The following is a 21,055-nucleotide window of genomic DNA, read 5'->3' on the forward strand; positions in this document are numbered from 1 at the left end:
CACAGAGGCTGAAAGCGATGCAGCCATAAAACGTGGAGATGAGAAGCTGAGTAGAACAGTGGACAGATGTCTGCACAGGACCACGACAGCAGAGAACAAAACCCAGCGCTACCTTAGATTCACTGGCTCCTGTTCCTGTAACCCAGCCCCAGAGCATGACAGGACCTAATACAACAGCACCGAAATGCTATCCTCTGCGCGAAACCTTAATCTCCAGCTCACTGTCGCCTCGGCCCTGTTTAACAGAACGCTCGGGCAGATAAGCCTACGCTGCACATGTACAAAATGTCTCCTTGATACAGAGAATTCCTGCGCAGTTTGATGTGAAAACTTGCTGCAAATCAAAAATCTCTCTCAAGAATACAACTGTAGCCAATGACACTAAATTTTTAAAATACGTGAATATTGTTTGCAACACAAGTAATCCTGCAAACCAAGGCTGTTTGCTTGCATGTTTACATGTTTATGAATATTAAAAGAATCTTATGGGTGACACCTGACACACTACCCCATTACTGCCAATCAAGGTCTGGAGGGTTTCCATCAAGATGTCCTGCAAGAACCTGAGATCTGCTGATGGCGACTTGCCTGAACTTCACTGAAGCAAGGTGACCTGCTGTCGTACCCACTTATTTACATGTTAAACAGGCAAACTCAAGTGGGGCTTTGCCGTTTCTACAATGAGCTTTAATCCACCTAATGCTAACCGACTGCTTTGAAACTTCAAGGGCAGGCGAGCAGCACTGTGTATTATCCTTTTGATTTCACCAGTTATTTTGAAAAACCTTCAAGCCGCCAAGATCAAAAGAATGTGCAGCAGCGAGTGACTGTAGATCCTGTCGAGCTGGGCCAATATCATGTGTTCCACCTCAGCTGTGGATGTAATTCAGAAGATTGAAGAAGGCGCAGAACTGTATCACTCAGTCGCATCGACACAGGAGAGTAGGGTCTTACAGTGTGCTCTGAAGGAATACCGAATGACTGTGTGATTGACACTCTGTACAAAGATGAGTGCGACAGCAAAGCAACTTTCTCATCATCTCACAAGTCAGGTTCCCGTTCTTTAAGAGGCGCATAAGCCACCCCACAAAGGCTCCATTCACTCAGCAACAGTCACATGACTGTGGGAAACTTGGAGGTTCCTCAGCACAAAGGCAGGGCACATGAGCAGTGGATTCTGGTCCACAAAGATCTTAAAGCAAGGTGGAGGCCTAGGAGGGCTTCTCCATGTCTGACTGCCTCTACCCAATCACAAACTCTTCTTGTCCAAGTCAGTTAAATAACAACTCAGGCTGTTTGCCACATTGGCAGGATAGTACCCAACCACAAAGATTAGTACCTTTTGTGTATCAGCATCTAGTTAGACCGTAAGAAGCCCAAAACTGGCTGGTGGGTCTGAAAGGGATGCTGTCTTTAAAAATAAATAAATAAACAAATAAATAAAAGGCAGGAAATTACACTATTTATCAGAGTCAGAAACTGTAAAAAGAGATGATCAACTTTCCGGTGGTCTTTGAAAGTATCATCTGTGATGTTCCATCAAAAAAATCAATAATAATCTAAGTCCTATCAAAAACAAAAACAAATTGTTTTATACCAAGAAACCAGACTGTGACCAAAAGTCACACGACAAAAACTCTGATTTTTTGGTTGAATTGCAGGCTGTGTTTACGAAAGGAAAAGACGAAACAACATAGAAATTGACAGAGAAATAAAACATACTTGATCCATAAAATAAATGCTCAGAAACGGCAGACAGAGGAGCAAGTTGTCGAAAGAGCCGTTCAGCATGGTGATCTTTTAGAGCTGATGTGCAGAGTAGTGCAGAGAAGACCTTGTCAGTATAGAATGTAAAAAACGTAAATCACCAATATATTTATTTTATTCTTTTCAATTTGTTACCCTTCAGGATTGTGCACCTGAATATGACATGAACAACATCAACTCTAGCTTCTAAAATGAAGATCTGAATCATCTTCATCAAAAACATTTCAGTCTTTCATATATCACATATTAGTCTCACAATTATATTTAATTACAGTATATAAGAGTTGGACCATTTCAAAAACAACACTGCCTCAAATCTAAGCCATTACTGAGGGAGGTGTGTTTATGCCGTTTATCAGTGATTCACATGGAAGTAAACTTTGTCCACTTAGTCAACTAACACATGAGCCTCTCGCTCTATTACAGCCTCAGCCTACTCCATAACAAATGTGTGTACTTGTAACGCCTGCAGTATGAGGCACTGTGACCTTTGTATTATTTTGACACGTGCACACGAGTCCAGGAAAAAGCACTTGCTTATGCTTTCATGGGCCCACAAGTGGCTGGCTTCCAAAGTTAAGAAGACTATGACCAGTGGTAGATTACAGTTTAATAATCCAAAACTTTACTCACTAGTCACGTAGCTCACATTTCAGGTTTACATGTAACATCGGTCTTAAATGTCTTGATCATATTATTGTGCTGCCTGTAAGTGTTCACAGTGTAAAAAAGGTATGAAGTGCGTGGTTTAAATAACTCAAGCCTCCTGGCTAAAATGTGTCCTTTGGCTGGTGCCTTCTCTGAAGCTAATGCCATGCATGACAGGTTATTTATGTGGGCTGCAGGTTATCAAAGCAAGACAAGTTCAGCTGCTGACCAGCAAATGATTTCAGTCTCTTGGAATAAGTCCTTGACATGGTGCATTAAAAATATGGCAAGTTTTTCCAGTTGTTTTTCATGATAGAAAAGTTTGATTAGTCTCACACCTCATTGTCATTGTGCTACAGGGGGAAAGAAACGCTGCATCTTGTTTGTATTTCTTTAACCAATCATAACGGTGTTGGGTCGAGCTAAGCAAAGGATGCAGCAAAAATGTTTCAGCAAAATGTTTGGAACTGTTTTGGTATAAATGTGCACACAGGGAGGTGAGCATCATCGTTAAAATGGCTAACTCACACACAAAAAATCAAAACTAGCAAAGCTGTCTTACTGTGCATCCCAAATCCTCCGTAAAACTTGAATTTTTCAGCGGGGTAGGTTGCTGCTTAGATGTGGTCGTTGTTCTTTCTAATAGTGAAGCGGATTTTGAAAACATTAACATGTAGACAGCAGAAGTGGAGGAGAACGTTAATGACACGCTTATACCCACAACCTACATCCGGTGAGTCACACGGCAGTTTAATAAGCTACAAGCCTTAATTTATAAGTTCTAAAGTTAACCGTGCCTTTGGATGCTGATGTCACCCCATACCAAAAACTGTACAAAATCATAGCTGCACACTCCATTATTACTATTAGCCTTCATAAATATACACACAGAACATATTTATCGACCCATTCATGCAGAGAGCAACAGGGTCAGCACTCAGGACAACAAAACCAGACAAGAAAAGAGTAAAACAAGGAGGTGGTATGAGAGCCAATAAAAAGGTCAGGGTGGATTGAAATGTGTCTCCCACATCTATTTGTGAAACACTGCATTGCAGGGGCGGCTGGCTGCTTGTGGCAGGCCCAGATAAGAGCCTGTGGAGCCTTATGTTTGTCAGTGATAGAGGCTGGGTACACAACTGTCTCGAAGCAAGGGGACATAACATATATCTTCCTGCTATCGGCTCCTCAAACACTGTCAGGATTATTGCCTCTGCCTCCTGCAATACGCAGCTATAGCAGATTTCACAAAGCTCACATGCCCTACCTTTCTTTCGGCTACTGTACCGTGTGCTTGGGAAATGGTTGCAAAGATCAATATTGACAGAAAGTAAAGTGTCAAATGCCTACAAATGCCTTTTAGCACGCAATGCACAAGCTATCAAAGTGCTGGTCACTATTTTGAAAGAAACGGCACACAAATGTGCCTGCACTCAGTGTTACAGCATCTCCTCACCATCACCCACAGGCTCTGGTCACACATGTAGCATGACAGGGACCGACAGGCTGCATGCTGGCAGTCTGACTCACAGAAACAAGTACCTAACCAAATCCATGGCCCCTTATTATCACAGCCTGAATCAAGGGTGTACTGACACTAGCCTGGTCACTTGTGACAGTGTTCCAAGATTTATCTATGTCCAAGCTGAAAACAGGACTCCATCCTCACTTGGTGGAAGACAATAAGATTTTATCACATCTAATCTCATTGTGGACTATATGTGGATCCAATTTTGCAGTTTACTCCTGTGCACTGCCAAGCAGCTGAAAACAGAGAGGTTTGTGTGTCAAACTCCTAAACTGATAATGCACCTGCCAAATCAAAAAGAATTCATTACTTGGACTTTAGTTACTGATCCATAGAGTTTTAAAGAGGAGAATTGAATTATCTTCTGAAAATCACACGTGCCCTCTAACAGAGAAGCAAGATAATAATTTGCAAATCATGACTTGGCCTCTTTCAAACACCCACCCCCTCCATCGTGAAAGGAAAGCTTCTATTACATTTTAGAAGGTAAATTCACTTATCTTGTTCTGCAGCATTATTGTGATCAGTCATGGCTGCATTTACCACAGCTGGCTAAACTACTACATTCAGTCCTATCAGCAGTTTTACTGGATGCAAAAAAGAAAAAGAAAAAAAAGCAACTACTGTTTGGCTTCAGTCAACTTCAGTTTAAAACAGAAAAGGCCTGACTAAGAATATGAGGCCACACATAAAAACGCATAGAAACTGAACAGGTCAAGACCACGTTTGTACAATTAAATGTGTATTAACACCTCAAAAGCACATTTTAGAGCATCAGAAAAATGTAGAACTTTGATTTACTTGTTGTTGGACGACATGAAGATAGTTTGTATTTTGAATTCTTGTGGCAGGGTAACCCTCCTGTCGTTGTTTGATCACAGACTGAACTTCAGAAAAGCTTGAAAATAAGTTTAAAAAAAAACATCACCATCACATACACAGAAGATTCACCACCAACGATCTTTAGCTTGACCTTGGCAGGTAAGAACTTTCTGTTCCTATTAAATCTCTGATCACATCGACTATCTTGTGTTTCTGAATACCATCTTACAAAATAAGTGCTACTGTTGACATGTCTTTCTGTGGTCAGATAAAATCACTACTCTAAAAAAAGCTGGACTTAATATCTTAAACTGCCAACTACTGACTCTGTTATTGGCTGGTTAGACCAAACAACTGAACCGTCTACATTTTACTAGGCTCTGCTCTACGAGTTTCATGAAGTATGATTTCATGCAGTCTTTAAAATGGGTAAACTGTATTCTGCAAATTGAAAGTCATTTTGGTTCCCTTTTCATCTCAGATGTTACACAGAACAAGCTCGGTAATGGCTTCTATCACGTTTCACCATCACATGAACCCAAACCACCTTATTTGTCTGTATTGGCTAAGGATATGAGACAAAAACTATAGAAAGTTGGAGCTTAAGCTGCCAACACAATGCACTGCCAAGATGTGATTCTACTGGTATAACTGACAGGTGTGATATTGTTATAGCTCACATTATATTACATGAAGGCGTATACGTAAGTTCTTTAGGTGAACTAACCTTGCTCTCACCAACGTCTAAACCAGGCAGAACAACAATGTTCTCTGTGTAATTTTAAAATGTCACCTTATGAGGCTAGCTGCTGGCTATTACAAAAAAAATAAAAGGATCTTTTAGTCATGAATGTCAGGTCGCATTGTCTGGATTCTTTGCCTAGTGTGTCGGCCAAGTGACGAGACACAGTTGTGAGCACGGCTCATGATCTGCTACAAGAGACCTTACAGGTTCTGACTGTGCGCCCTGACATACCTAATCAAAGTTCCTGAAGGCAGGGCTATATGTGTTTATAGCTCAAAATAGTTCTCCATGTGTCATGATGCATCTCCTCTCCACGTGACCATGAAATTGACCATGAAACTAGTTTCTGACAAGCAAAACTGCCACCGCCTTTCTGATGTGCTGTAAGTAATTGTTTGAGCTTAAGTCTGCTGTAAAACACTTCTCAGGGGGTTCTAAAGAAACTAATTAAAATGTGTGTAAGAACTGGACAGCATGTTGATACAGAGATGAAAACTCAAACATGTTTGATGAAGTGTAAAAACCACACCAAGGGATTTGTGGCAGCCTTGGATGGACACAGCTTCTCATCTGCTTCCAATTATGTTTGTTGCTTCTGCACATCTTGATGCGTGTTGCTTACAGGTTTTAGCAAACAATTTCTATGACGCTTCAGCTTTGTATTTAGTCAGATATGTCCAGACACTGACTTTGCTCCTTAAAACACAGTCTGCATTCTGTTGTTTTGCTTTTTTCTTGCAGGTATCTAAAATATGCCCAACTTCCTCTTTTAATTGAGATGTCAGCATGTCCACTCCACTGTTTTCTCAAACTATGCTCAATATGATTTTCCCTTTTATAAATCTGTGTGGCAACACAAACTGTTTTCATCCAGACAATTCAGACATCGTACCAAGGAAGTGAAGTGTTCTGCACCAAATATAAGCAAGACGTAGGTATTCAGTGCACGACAGTGTGTTTAAATAGTATATGCATAGATGAATGAAATCACACTTAACACAGAAATGATAATGAGAGTCTTTAGTAACACGAGATAAGCAGGAAGTTTACTTACTCGCTGTCATAATGGCTGTGAACTATGAACGTGACAATTTCTGAAATTTCTCTGTGCACGCTTGTCTTTGTCTGAGGGTCAACAGTTACAGGTCAAATGTTTGGGGAAAGTGCTAGCTGACACTATGACTTTTAGAGAATTTGCAAATGGCAATGTACACACGCACAACAACTATATATATAACGTTAAAGTTATGTGCGGATACTAAGATTTAATAACGTAGTATCAGTCATTTAAATGTTGGAGGCTCGTAGTCGAGGACGTCCTTTCTCACCAGTGCAAAAGAACACACTGTCTAGCTAAAGCAATTGATATTCAGAAGAGGGTTTAAAGTTAGTTGGCGGTATAAAATGATAACTAGTGACCAAAGTCAACGAGATACTGAGTGTTTAGATAAACAACTTCCCTCCGTTACGAAATCCGATGTGATTTTACGTAAAGCTATGTAGCATGTTAGCCTTCAACTTGAACTCACCTGTCCAAATTCTGCTGCATGACCACTGCATTCTGTTCCGCCATTATCGTGGAGAAGCAAAAACAAAACAAGAAAAAAAACTTAAATACTGTCTTCTTAGTGGAGAAGGTTGACTGCGTTACAGATAAAACATTAAAATGACACGACTGCTGATTTGCTGCAGCTGAGCTCGGCGTTAAATCACTTGCTAGCTAGCTAGCTCAGGAGCTGCCGCTAACTAGCTACACAGGCCTTTGTGTTGATACGGCGCGTCGGCTGCAAACGAGCCAACGATTCAGCGTAGAACTATTTCTTCGCGGTCATGGCAGTCTAATTGGCATTCATCTGCAACCGATGCAGTATTTCGAATAAAAATCCTGTTTGCATCTGCTACGGCCTCTTTTGGCGTGACCGTTTGACTCCATTGACTGGCCGTCTCTGAGGTAACGTCAACTAGCATGTCCGTGCGTGGTGGCGTCATCAAAACAAGGGCCACACCGCAAAGGACACCGAGCCCCCGACCTGGGAAATGTAGTTCTATGCTGGTTCTCTTGCTCTTATTGCCAAACCATGGGGCCAAACGTATCATATTAAGGCTTTGAATCAGCTCCTGTGGTCCAAGGTGAGGCAATGGAATCGTGAAAATACAATCATTACGAGGAAATGACCTCAAGACTAATAATGTCATTTTTTGACACTAAGTTTTTTTCACACTTAATTTGTGCTTTGCTTGTCCTCTTGTGAGCAATATAGTTATTCAGAAAATGCAGTAGTGTATATGAATTTAGTACAGCTGGTGCTGTATGCAGTCATAAACACTGGTGAGAGATAGAGAACAGCAGTCAATCACAGCCTACATTTTATAGTTGCTTCTTCAAAGTCCCTTAACTAGTCAGTGGATTTACTCCGAAGCCGATGTATAGCCTACAGTATAAATGTATTTTCTACATCACAAGTCATGAAGAAGCAGATCTGGAAGGCACTGCATAATAAAAAACTACAACTCCCATCAGCCCCCTCGGCATCATCCATGCGCCGCAGTCAATCAGCTGTTGAGGCAACTGCTGACTACCTCGGCACAAGGGTAGCTCGTTTGTCATATCTAAACCCAGACGAGGCACAAACAGAAATATCTTTATTTACAGAGTCCCCAAAAGGTGAACGATAAAGGTAATTCCAGCTTCAGAGCGAGCAGAGAGGCGACCACCGCTGCGTGTGTGCATGCTGTTTTGTCGTTTGTGTGGAGGGGGACACAAATGGATTAGAGAGGGGATTTCAAGGCAAGACAGCTTCATGAAATGTATATCGGATGTCTCGATGAGCGCGATAAATAGGCAGTTGAAGGGTCAGGTTGTGCCGGTGTGTGTGTGCTGAAGGGCCGGTGAGGTGAGACACTGTAGGCTGCTGATTATGCTGTTTTGATGACCTTGGAAGCGTTGCTCTTGGAGGAGAAAACACGGATTAACTGTTAGTGTGTATGTGTATGTGTGTGTTTGTGTGTGTGTGTAACCGCAGGCTTTTGAAACTTGTATTACTGCCATCATGGTGCTGAAATGATCTGGCATGTCATCTGGAGTGTTATTTTCAGAGTCCACAGATTATTGCATCCATGTTATTGAAAGGCCTGCAGTGTAGGCTTGCATGTTAGCTGTGCTGCAGCCAGTACAGAGGAGCCTTGATCAATGTTACCACCGGTTTAAATTCAGCATATATTCAACCTTGGATGATTTCATGGTCTGTGTCATATCTTATGGATGAGCTTTGCATTTGTTCCACCTGAGAATATGCTCAGCTGCCCTGCATAGCCTTGCAGTAATCAGGAATATTGAGGTGTGTTTACATTTTTGATTATATTGCATGCTCACTGTTGAATTTATTATAACAACTTTATACATTTCTGGATGCAAATTTGCCGTCCGGAGTGTGTTTGTTCATAGGACTTATGCAAGGCGTTGTCTCTGAAATGCAAAGTTAATTTTGCATGAAAGGCTCCTCTTCTAAGTTTGATTAGAGGACAAAGAGTGGAGTTTTCAGCGATATTCTTGCCTTGGTGTGAAGTTATTGTATTGCTGCCTTAAAATGCAAGGTACATGTTGTATTATGCAAATGCCAACCCGTGGCTGTGTCAATGCGGACCTCGGGCAGAGTCCCTCTTTGCGCTATAATAAAATCCCTTACTATGAATCATATTATCTCTGTAGGGACCTCTGCTGCATACTCAGCCAACTTTGTCGTCTTTTTTTTTCTACACGATCTTCGACTGTGTTTAAACAAATTAGGAGTGGTTTTATTATAAGGGAAGTGTCTTGCCTTTGCGGTAGGCTTTACTGAAGTGATCCAGGTGCGTCACTTTCTGCTGCGTAAAAAAAGGACCAAGTGTGCGTTTTCTTGAAAAAAAAGAAAAAAAGGCTCTGTGATCGTGTGTGTGGAAGTGCCTAGGTCAAGGTAGCACTGTCTTTTAACCTTGCTGAAGGACAGCTGTATTTACTGACGTATGTAAATGAATATAGGGGAGGTCCTTGGGCAAAAACACACACTGAATCAGTTTCACATTGCAGCTCCGGAGAGTTCCTGCGTGGAAGGAAAAACGAGACGTGGCGAAATCTGGTGAATATCTGCTGCCATATGCTCCGTGTGTAATTTGTGGGATTTATGAATCATTCTGGTGTAGTCTTGGGAAGTGTGTTTTTTCCTCTTCTTCTTTTTTCGTCTAAATGGGTGATCACGCATTCGCTTTGCAGCCGCCTGGTCCCTCTAACATCCTATCCCTGTCGGAGTTGTCCCACTTCATCAGATACTACAGCAGCCCGGCAAGTCCGGTGCACGATCCGCCACATTACCACCATAATAATAACTCCTCGTGTCTGTTTTCCCCTGTTGCAGCTCAGCAAACCATGCAGGATGATTTACTGATGGACAAAAACAAAGCCCAGCCTCACCATCAGCAAGATCCGACGCAAGTAGACCCTCCTCCCTCCACACCGACCCCGTCATCGGAGCCCACTTCTTCTTCATCCGAGTCGGAGAGCCCGTCGACCGGGAGCAACCAAGCGGCTTCAGCGCTGAACAGCAGCAGCAGTAAGGACAAAGTGCCGATGGAGTCGCCGATCCTGCCCGGGTTGAGCTTCCACCACCAGCCGCAGGAGACCGGCGGCCCCCTTTCCTCCCCTTCCTCCTCGTTTGGGAGCACTTGGTCCACGGGAACCACAAACGCCGTGGACGATAGCTTTTTCCAGGGAATACCCTCCGTGAACGGGACGATGCTTTTCCAGAACTTCCCACACCACGTCAACCCGGTCTTCGGGGGTAATTTCTCCCCGCAGATCGGTCTGGCTCCACAGTCCCAGCAGCATCAACAGCAGCAGCAGCAGCAGCAGCAGCAAGCCCAGCAGCAGCAGCAGCAGCAACAGCAGCAGCAGCAGCCCCAGCAGAGGAGATCTCCTGTCAGCCCCAGCCAAGGCCCCTTCCCCCAGAGAAACGCTTATCAAACCATCATGAATAACAGCAAGGGGTCGTCGTCGTCTTCTTCTGCCTCGTCGTCCGCTTGGAATAACCACCAAAACGCCGCGTGGAGCACAGCCTCCAACCCCTGGAGCGGGCTGCAGGCAGGCAGGGACCCGCGCAGAGCGGTGGGCGTCGGGGTAGGGGTCGGGGTTGGAGTCGGCGTCGGAGTCCCGTCACCCCTAAACCCGATCTCCCCCATGAAAAAGCCCTATACCAGCAACGTTATAGCACCCCCCAAATTCCCGAGACCCGGTCCCCTCACACCCAAGCCCTGGATGGAGGACAGCGCATTCAGGACTGACAACAGCAACAACATACTGCCTTTCCAGGTAAACACTTTCCCGGTGTAAAAGCAGGCCCACAGCAGGCCTGTAGCTTTAATGCTTCACCTTATGTTTAAAAGTGGCATCTTCACATGCTGTCACTTGTCCATTTCTCATATTTAAGACGCGTAAGGCTGTTTTTACGCATAAAAATAAGCCACCATTGCCTGAGAAAGAAATCCGACAGAGCAGGCTACAGCCAAAGAAAAGGTCACCCTGAACTCATCAGCTCCACAAACCCATTATACTTCCATGTAATATAATTAATGATCTCTGCCATAGTCACTTGTGCAAAATTGCAGTTAAAATCATTTTACGCACGAACCATACGTTGTCAATAGGTGAGGCCAAGTGTTTTTTCCACACAGTCCCGTCACTAGGACGCGATCTCACGAGGATTACACTGATTTTATAAAGACAGTTCAGAATAAAATTGTCGAAGCTGTTACTTGTGTGGTTTACTGGACTTAACGAATGACAGTCGCGTTTTGCCGGCTGTCAACATTTTAATAGGCTTGTACGCTGGGAGGTTGTGCAGCGGAGGTCAAATAAATCGAATAAGACAGCGGGTCCTTGAAGTATTAATCATCGATCACTGCTATTTTTACACATTCAAAGGCAAACACGTCGAGTCGGGCTTAGAAATAGTCGCTGTGCGCGATTTATTGGACCAAATGGAGAGATTTCCTCTGCCAGCTCACGCTCCGTGAGGTTTAAAGGACACACGATGCATTCAGGTGCCCCTCGTAACCTTCTAAATTCACACTGACAAGACCTGTAATGGGAGTTATGTGCTTGCACTTGATTACAACTTCTGTTTCAGTGATGTGTTTTATAAAATATTCAACAGTCAGTTGTTAAATAGAGGAAGCTGTACGATTAATCTTTCACAAAATAATTTAGAGGAATCATCCATCAGGCTTTTTAATTCATGTGTTCTGTTAAGTGAAAGGTTCTGCGTAAATCAGTGTATAATACATGACAAGTAATGCCGACCACGACGCTTGTAAACCTGTCTGTTTTTCTGTTGCTATTTTTAACACTGTTCATAGTTCATATGCGGTCTGCTCATAATTTTAACATTTTCGAGAGTCAGTGAAAGCAACATGCATACGCTGATTTGATTGGCCGGTGACGGACAGTGGGCGGGAATTAGAGCGGATACGAACACGGAGCGCAGGTTCAACCCTGAAGGAACAACAACAGTTTGTTTGTTTGTGTTTGCAATTTGCAGAAAGAAAGGGAAAAGTTAAGCTCGTGTTTCAAATACTTTCAAGCATAAGTTAAATACAAGTGCTGACATTGACATATGTCTGTTTTTGTCATGCCATGACTTTACACAGAGTTGAAACATGCTAGCAAGGCATGAAAAACGACAGCTAAGCTAGTAAAGAAATTGGCGTTAAAGTTACACCCTAGTTGTAAAAAAGGTTTATTGTGTACCTTTTCAGTAGTCCATGTACAGAAAACTAGGCAAGTTTCAGATTCGTATCACCGGCATTAATCACAATGACCTAACAAAAGCTGACAGGGATGAGGGCAAGACTGTCCTGTTTGTTATTTGAATACAGAATAAGCTGTGACACTTTCAGCTGGACAAAAACAAAATTAATTGGCCACTTGGTTTTATGACCAAATGCTCCTCACTGACAGAAGAATACTCTGGTTATCTCTGTTTTGATCCATAATTAAGATTTCATGTCTGGAATCCAGAGCGTTGGTTTTATACTGGATGTATTTTAAGCTCTCATCCTGCCTTCGTTAGCATGTCTGATTAAAGAGTAGACTTGCCCATGAACAGTCCCAATACTGTGCCTTCCCCCCCACATGCCTGGTCACATGTTTGCCTGACAAACAAGCCAACATAAAAAATAAAAAAAAAATAAGCCAGCCAGATACTCTCCCCCTTATGTCAGTGGCTTACTTAAAAAGGAGCGCTTGTTCACCCGATCAAAGACAGAGAACGAAGTGCAAGCCAACATGTTAACCTATTACTGCAGCGAGGACTACGTGTGCAGACGAAACGCAGCTCGACTCGGGGTGAAATTCCAGCCGACTTGAAACGTATAGCCTTTTGAGGAGATAATGATTGTGTGTGTCAGTCAGACCTCTCCAGGCTTTATTACTCAGTTTCCTCTGCCGTGAGCCTCTATCTCTGTTCTCTTGACTTGGCTGGATTACAGCTGGAGTTATCACCAGGAGACAAGGTCATGGGGCCACATGTCATGCTGTATGGAGTGGTCTGTTTACTGAAGTGAAACTCAGGCAAATAGCACAGATGAAGTACAACACTCATCTGCTCTCATGTGGTCAAGTGTTGCCAGATGACACTTTACAATTCAAATGACACGTGCCGTTGTCAATCGACAATATGAGTCTGCAGTTATTCTGACAGCCTTATCCTCGGAGCAGCTTCTCAACTTTAATTATTCTCGGTTTTTCTTTTCTCCATTTCCTAATATTGTAAATTGAATGTCATCGTGCTCATTGGACAAGACAAGCAATTTCAATGACTACCTCCTTTTTCTGACATTTTATAGCCAAAGCCATTACTTGGCTCATTGATGAAATGTTTTCCTGATAAATTGGAAATTAAGGTGCTGGTTAGCAGCAGCCCTGATGCCAATATCCTTTTTAAATTGCATATTTATATATTATTATTTGAATTACCTGGTTTTCATAATATCAACAATGTCTTGGAGGTTTCTTTTATGAAACAAAAAAGAAAACATTCACAGCTACGACTCCTATTTCACTTCCTTTTAATGCTGTAGTGATATTTCAACATAGACTTCTCCCCTTCCAGTGTAAAATTAGTGAAGTTTCCCTTTAAAATCAGACATACATGTACAAAAGAAGTCATTCTTCACAGCTCTTTATAAGGTTTGAAACCACTGAATGATATCTAATAGACAGACAGGCTGTTTTTCAAGGGGCTCCTGGATGCCTCTGTGATGTGATTGGTTCTCAGCTGTAGCTCGCACTGAGTTGCTTAACAATTACACCCATAATTGGAGAAGAGTTATCACCAGGATGCAAGGTCAGGGTGCCACATGTCAACTGGCCTGTTTACTGAGGTGAAACTCAGGCAAATCGCTGAGCCGAGCAGCAGGCGAGGTGCACACACCGGTCCTGCACCGTCATGCAGACAGCTGGTGACAGGTGTACTCGTTGTCATAGTTTAGATCTCCCTCCTCGGTATTCTTCGCATGCCCCAGATGAACCACAGGCTGAAACGTTGAGTCACGTGCGCTCTGATATGTGCTCATACTCGCCTGCTGCTGGCTGCCGCTTAAAAGATGAGGAATGTGCGGAATTCAACTTAACATGTCAGTGTGAGGCTCAAGACATAAAGTCACATGAGCTTCTCGGGAGATGCCCTGATTTAAAATGACGGTAGTAGCAATTATTGTGTGGTCCTCTGTGATTGTAATCACATCATATCAGTTCAGGAGGGATGTTAGAAGGCAGACTGACAGGTCGACTCCCGCAGTCAAATGCTGTCTGACAGTCATGCAAAACGGCAGGAGTTTCGACAAGCTTAGGGGCGGAACCAATGTGATTTACATTAGAAACCCAGTATGGTGTGGCTTTTGCTTTATTTTCAACTGAAACCTGTCGTTTCATTTTGCAAGTGCATTTGTCACAGTGTAACTTTCAGACAACCCAGATTTAGAGTTTAGGCTGTTTGGGAATGTTCACATTAGAGCTGTAACTAGTAATCAATCAGCTGGCAATGATTGAATTCACCCCCAGCTATTTTAATTACTAAAAACTAAACGGATAAATTGGGAAAATAATCAACACAGTAATCAACATCGAAAATAATTGTCAGTTGCAGACCTCGTTCCTAGATCCTTAGTGTTGAAGTGATTGGTCTATTGACTGCAAAGTCACCACCAATTTCAACAACTGATAATTTTTTTATTTATTGAGCAAAAATGCCAAACATTTGCTTTTTGCAGCTTGTCAAAAGCTAGAAGTCGATATATTTTATATAACTGCAAATTGAATATATTTGGTGCCTTAATCACTGCGGGAACTCTGGGAAATTGTTATAGCCAATGTTAACTACTTTTTTGTGTATTTTATAGACTACACAATTGTTTATTTAAAAAATAATGAAGACAATATTTACAGCGTTCTTTGGTTGTATAGTTGTACATTTTAGAAGGCGTCTTGTGGATCTGTTCATGCCTACATATATATATTAGAGAGGCTAAGCTTGTTTAATTTGAAGCTGTAATACGTGTGCAGTATGAGCCTGGATCCCTACAGTGACTTTGACTATATCATTTATCTATAGGTTTGTTCCCATTGATTTATCTTGCAGTAGAGACGGCACTCTGAAGGTCACACTACAGTCTAACATGTAAAACCTTTTTACATTTTTGAGGAAAATACAGTCAGTGATAAATGTCCCATCTGCTTCTGAAGCTGGCAGCCCTTCACCTTACTGAGCAGACAGCATTTATTAAAAGCAGGTATTCGGCCGTATCTTGAATGCTTAATCTGTTTCTTATCTTGATCTCCCTCATAAATACTCTTATATCTGGGTCACAGGGAAAGATGAGATGCAGTGTGGTCGAGATGGATCATCTCAAACCTGCATTCCACGCTCTGGAAACTTACGCGATGTGTTAAAGAGGAGTCTGTGTGGGGATTTTAGTTCGTACTATCTCTTCAGGTCATTTGACTACAGCGAGTTCTGTGACTTCTGCCCATCATGGTGTTCATCCACATGTGTCAGAGAGGAGGGGAGGGAGAGGAAACTCAAAGCTCAGCGTTTTAAGTGTTTACCGTTTGTACCAAGTGGGCAGATTTTTATCTGTGTGGCGCTGTCGGGTCCAGAGTGGGGGGAATAACACTTTTGAATGCTCAGCCGAATGGGCAACAATAGCTGTAGTGTGCAAACAATGCGGCCCCAGCTCGGACAGCGGACACAGGACACAGCTGCCAAGGCTGCAGCCTCCAGCTCTGGTTAGGCGCGCTCTCAGGCTTTACCTTTGGCACACATGTCACTCTCAGAAATTCATTCACACACACAGTGGGAATCTAAACATTTCATCAGCAGCGAGCGGTTTAACTTTAGGGTGTTTGATGTAGAATTAACCGTACTGTTCTGGACTCAAGTGGACCAGCCTGCCTTGCAAGATCAGAAAGTTTTTTTTAAGCAGCCAAGCAAATGAAACTCAAACGAAAATTCTCAGTACGACAGCCGCAGGACCTAACTTTAACTCTTGAGGACAGTTTCGAAACCAGGTGGAGCTGAGTTCCTGTCAGACTGACGTGACAAAAAAAACAAAACAGCAGCTTTCGTAGCATCTTTACATAATGTTCTTTAATCATCCTTTTTATCTAACCCTAGCCCTACAGCTGAACAGTTCTGATTGCTCATCATAAAATTAACTGCTGACTGATTGAATATTTATTTGATCATTGGAGTCTCAAGATTAATAATACATAAACCCCATCATGCGAGTTGACTGGACGGATTCCTCGGTTACGTATGAAACCCTGGAAGTCAAATTCTTGTTTTGGAGGTTGTCGTCATCATTCTGCAGTTTTAAGATTTAAATGCTCAGCCGTGGTGTTGACTGATTATTATAGACAAGTTAAAAAAGAATGATTGTAGCGTCTCCAATGTGAATATTTGCTGCTTTTCTCTGTTGTGTATCAGTGGAAGTTGAACATCTTTAGAGATCGGAAGTTGAAGTCTGTGTTTTAAATTACAAAATGACTCAATCTGTAACATAAATAAATTGATAATGAAAATATTAAATAGCTGTGACAGGACCTCAACTGTACGATGGTGACACTTTTATTTTATACACCCTGGATAGAAAACCGAAGCCTCCAGAGCGTCGGCAGTGAAATGAGAAACGCTTCATCGATTACAAGATAGCCCGACAAGTGACTCATAGATCACAGATTTGTTTTACCTCTGACATCTCTCCACCGACAGAGTTGACGGTTAAGAAAATTCCTCTCTAAATGATATAAGTCCACATGGATTCCTCTGGGCTCAATCTTGTCTCTTCTTTCACTGTAGCCTCTTTTTTTTTTGACATGAAAAGGCTTAAGATTCATATCTCCTTCAATATCATCTATGTTCACCATCATCCCCAGGGCAGACACGTAGCTTCTATTTTTTTTTTTTTTTTTTTTAAGCCTATAAAATCCAGTTTGCTAGTATTGGACCAGTTAGCTAAGAGTACATCCCTGTCTGTCTTGTCTTCTTAATGAAAATGGGAGCTGTCGGTACATGCAGGCTGTTACTAGTGATCTGCCCTTGAGCGAGGTAACCAACCAGAATTTCAACAGCGAGGCTAAATGTGCAAGTTCAAGTTTGGGAAAATGGTGAAGCAGATCTTTATTTTTTGTTTATGCAAGGTCTTTCATAGCTGTTTCCACTGAGTTGGTGAGGCTGAAATTACAGTCACTTATTGTCTTTCTTTAGGATCAACACTTATTTTGAAATATTTAACATTCACGTACAATACTCACACAACCTCAAAGTTATTTTATATGTATTATCTACTTGACAGCTACAAGAGTAGCAGCCATAGCAGCATTAAAGTATGTCCTTCCTTGTGTTCGTTGTGACTCTAATCCCAACCCTCTTCCTGTTTTGTTGTGTTGCAGGACCGGAATCGGCCCTTTGATGCTTTTAGCTTGCACTCTTTGGAGAATTCCTTAATGGATATGATAAGGACTGACCATGACAAAGGTAAACCACACCCTGCCGGTGGCCCACCAATGACTATCGCTGATATTATATGGAGGAATCATTTTGCAGGTTAGGAATATTCATACGTCCATGCTTACAGTATTTAGGTTGTTTTGTTTTGCTTCATGGGCATATATCATTTCTGGGTACATTTGTTTTTTCATTTGCTATATTTGCCAATCTTCTTAACCAATCGAGTACGGATCATCATGTTATGTTTGAATTTGAAATGAATAATTAACATTATAAACCTTACCTGCAAAATCTCACATAATTTTTGTTTGTGTGTGTTCGTGTGTGTGTTTGTGTGTGTGTGTGTGCAGTGGACCGCAGCAATGTGCACTCACGTGGTCTTATTTGCAAACTGCATTTTCCTTTGCACTTTCCTCTTAGTTGCCTGTTTCGGCTTTGCTGATCAGAACCAGTGGATCAAGCGATCGTGTCCCTGACTTGCACTATTGTTGTTAACTGAATATAAACGTTGAGTGTTTCTGTGGTTTACATTTATCCTCAATTATACGGCTGCCACAAAAATCACATTTAAACTTTAATTTTGTGTGTAATTACAAGTGTAGACATGCCACGACTGAGTCACAGCCTCAACATGAAATCAGTGTTTCCAGGCAACTTTGATACTCACATGGATTTTTTTTTTTAAACAGTGGAATGCTGATTCAGGCGAAAATAAATAAATGTCATGCAGCTTTATCACTTGGAAACTATGGAGAAAACAAAGTTATTTTCCCTTTTAAGGCTATCCAATGTATGTCAGGCGTTCTATGTCAATATTGTTGTAGCACCAGTCACGTGGCTATTAAAAAAAACTGCTGTCTCCCAGATGGGGCCCTCGAAGGTTGGGTGTAGGGTTTTTATGCTCCCCCGTCCTCCCATCTTAACAATGGAAAGATTGGTGGGAGGGGTATATAATGAGTAGAGCATGTCGTTTTCCCATGCATCAAGTCTGTTTTCCCAATCTGAGCGTGCATTGTTACAGCTGAGCGATCATCGCGGCCCGGGCTTAAGTTCACTGGGAAGGTGCCGTAACGTCCTGCAGAGCTTCCGTCACGATTGTTTGTCAAAGTGCTCGGGGAGGTAGGAGAAAAGTCAGGGAGGGCGGTGCATGACCATTGGTGCGCATTTCTGGATCTGTTGTTTACCCCTCGTATCATCATGTAGACAGCGTGGGGCTGCAGTAAGCTACCGTGCCGATCACAGAGCAGCTCCACCCTGCAAACATACCTACTCACTGTCTGAAGAGGGCCCTGTGCCTCGGCCGGCCCTGTCTGCTGGGTAATCCAGTGCAAAAACTGTGGCCGATGGTGCTTTTTTTTTTTTAGCTCAGGACGTATTTTAGAACTTTTAGAACCTCGTACTCTGCAGTACATCGACATGCTGCTACAGTACTGAACTGTATACAAACACTGTACATAGAGGAGATATTTGTGACTAATTACGACAGCCATTTCTTCGCCCAAAGCTTTGAGTTTTGGCGTTTACTAAAGTAATTAATTAGGAAATTTCTCTGTTTCCCTCTCTGTGCCATTTGTCTGCATCCTTGTGTGCCATTTGTTGCGAGCAGAAGTGTAAAGCCCAGAGGGAACGGGGAAAGCTCATGAGAAAATGTGGCAAAAATCTAACTTTGGCTCTCGAATTTGGCAGTACCAGCTGGATTGTCAGGCAGGGTCAGGTTCGTGTTTGCCTGACATGCCAACTGAATTGGCGTTTGTTTCACTCCATTCAACAGCCTGATATTGTGCTGTGGCTTCCTGTTAGGAAGGAGATTGCGTTTTGTTTTGTTCGGCCGTAACCAGTCAGTTGTGAGCCACCTATCCATCCCGGCAACGCCATTTTCATTTGACACTGAGCTGTGGTGGCATTTGCTGTCTTTATTATTTCTTTATGTAAAAATACAATAAGCATTTTTTTAACCTGACTTGCAGGACCTGACTGCACTGATGTCATCCGATTATTCTGACACATAATATTTCTCGAATGACGAAGACGGTGTTAAACACGCTTGGTGAGCTCTGATTAGTCAATAGAGTCTCCAGTTTCGGGTAAATGGCTGTCAGCGAGCACAACACCGGACTTGTCAGAAGCCGGTGGTGAGTAAAAGGTCAAGAACCAGGCTGGGTGCAGGTTTTTGGTATGAGGAGGCCGATGCACCGTCACACAGAGGATCAGCGCCGCGGTTCAAGGTTGCTTTCGACTTAGTTTGGCATTGTCGACTGGACAGGTGCAACCCGTTGAACCTGATCAAGCTTTCTGGTGAGCAAAGCGAGAGGATTATTAAAACTGAAGAAAATATCCACGATAGCGTTGCAGATTTTATCCATAAGCAGTCTCTTATCTCACTGGATGCTAATTTACAGACTTCCTCAGTAAATCTCAACTCGTCTTTGTCTTTCCGTTGCTGGTGAAGTTAGTGTGGCATCTCACTTCAGGGATTCTGCTCACCAGCTGAGAACCACCAGTCAAAACTGATTAACCCAGTAGGCCCAGTTTTACATTCCCAACTGAATGGGTCCCGCCCACATCTATCCCATCACAGACATTTCTCGCATACTTCTCATTGTGCCTGGAATAGTTGTTTTTCCTCGACTGTTTTATGAGTCCCTGTCTGTGTGTGTGTGTGTTTTTAAAGAAGAAAAACACTTGTACTGTGACTCGAATAAGAATCGGTGGGTCTTCTAAAGAGAGTACGAGGTGACCCACACCCTCCTCTCTCTGTTAAGACGGGGAAGAGGGCGAGGCCATCTCGAATCAGCCAATTTTTTTTTTTTTGTTCGGAGCGCTTGTTTGGAGAAGAGTCAACTTCAAAGAGAGCGTGTGTTGTCTGTGAGGGAGACACTTTATTCCAACAATCTTTCAAACTTCATCAGAACTCGTTACTCGTGGTTGAGGGGAGCAGGGCCGCGGGGACTTCTGAACAATCGGCCACCTTTCTGCAGCAGTGGCGCTCGTCTGGATGGAGTGTCTGTTCGGGGTCAGCTGAGCTCAAAAACACACACCAAAGATTCTCCCTTTGGCCTGGAAAAACCCCACCGGTTTGACAGCAGCTGCCCCGGCTAGCGTCTCACACACACACACACACACAGGATACACACATCCAAATTGTTGCTGACATGCAAATCAGCTCTGACATTCCATGCAAAGCGCTCTCACCTCAGACACTCTCCTCTCAGACTGCCACTCGTCGTCATCTACGGACAAGACGACTCAACAGATAGCGTGTCTGCAGCACGCGGCCACTCCCCACACACACACACACACACAAACACACAATGTCTAGATGTTGTCACTAACCACTTGAGACACTGAGAAGTGTTAATAAGTCCCTTTAGTCCTGGTGGAAGCTGTGTGTGTGGATCCCACCCCACCCACAGCGTCTCCCTGAGAGCACACACACATGTAGATTGCCTCAGCTGGTCTGACTCACATGATCTTACTCATGCGTCAGCTACGATTTGCATTGTGTCT

The 21,055-nt window shown here is 42.8% G+C and overlaps 2 protein-coding genes across 5 annotated transcripts in view; one reads left to right on the forward strand and one right to left on the reverse strand.

Moving 5' to 3' along the window:
- marchf5 (membrane-associated ring finger (C3HC4) 5) overlaps positions 1-7,459 on the reverse strand; it is a 28,984-nt gene extending 21,525 nt beyond the window's left edge. The window contains exon 1 of the mRNA XM_008280173.1: positions 7,040-7,459. Coding sequence (XP_008278395.1) covers positions 7,040-7,083 — 44 coding nt within the window. The 5' untranslated portion in view covers positions 7,084-7,459. The remainder of the gene's footprint in view (positions 1-7,039) is intronic.
- A 2,088-nt stretch (positions 7,460-9,547) lies between these two features.
- cpeb3 (cytoplasmic polyadenylation element binding protein 3) overlaps positions 9,548-21,055 on the forward strand; it is a 48,265-nt gene continuing 36,757 nt past the window's right edge. For 2 of the 4 annotated variants that reach the window (XM_008280175.1, XM_008280176.1), the window contains exons 1-2: positions 9,642-10,851; positions 17,491-17,575. In XM_008280175.1, the coding sequence (XP_008278397.1) occupies positions 9,733-10,851; positions 17,491-17,575 (1,204 nt within the window). In that variant the 5' untranslated portion in view covers positions 9,642-9,732. The other 2 variants (XM_008280177.1, XM_008280174.1) reach the window with 2 other exon arrangements.

Source organism: Stegastes partitus, unplaced genomic scaffold (assembly GCF_000690725.1).
Source record: "Stegastes partitus isolate 25-593 unplaced genomic scaffold, Stegastes_partitus-1.0.2 Scaffold184, whole genome shotgun sequence".
NCBI lineage: Eukaryota > Metazoa > Chordata > Actinopteri > Pomacentridae > Stegastes > Stegastes partitus.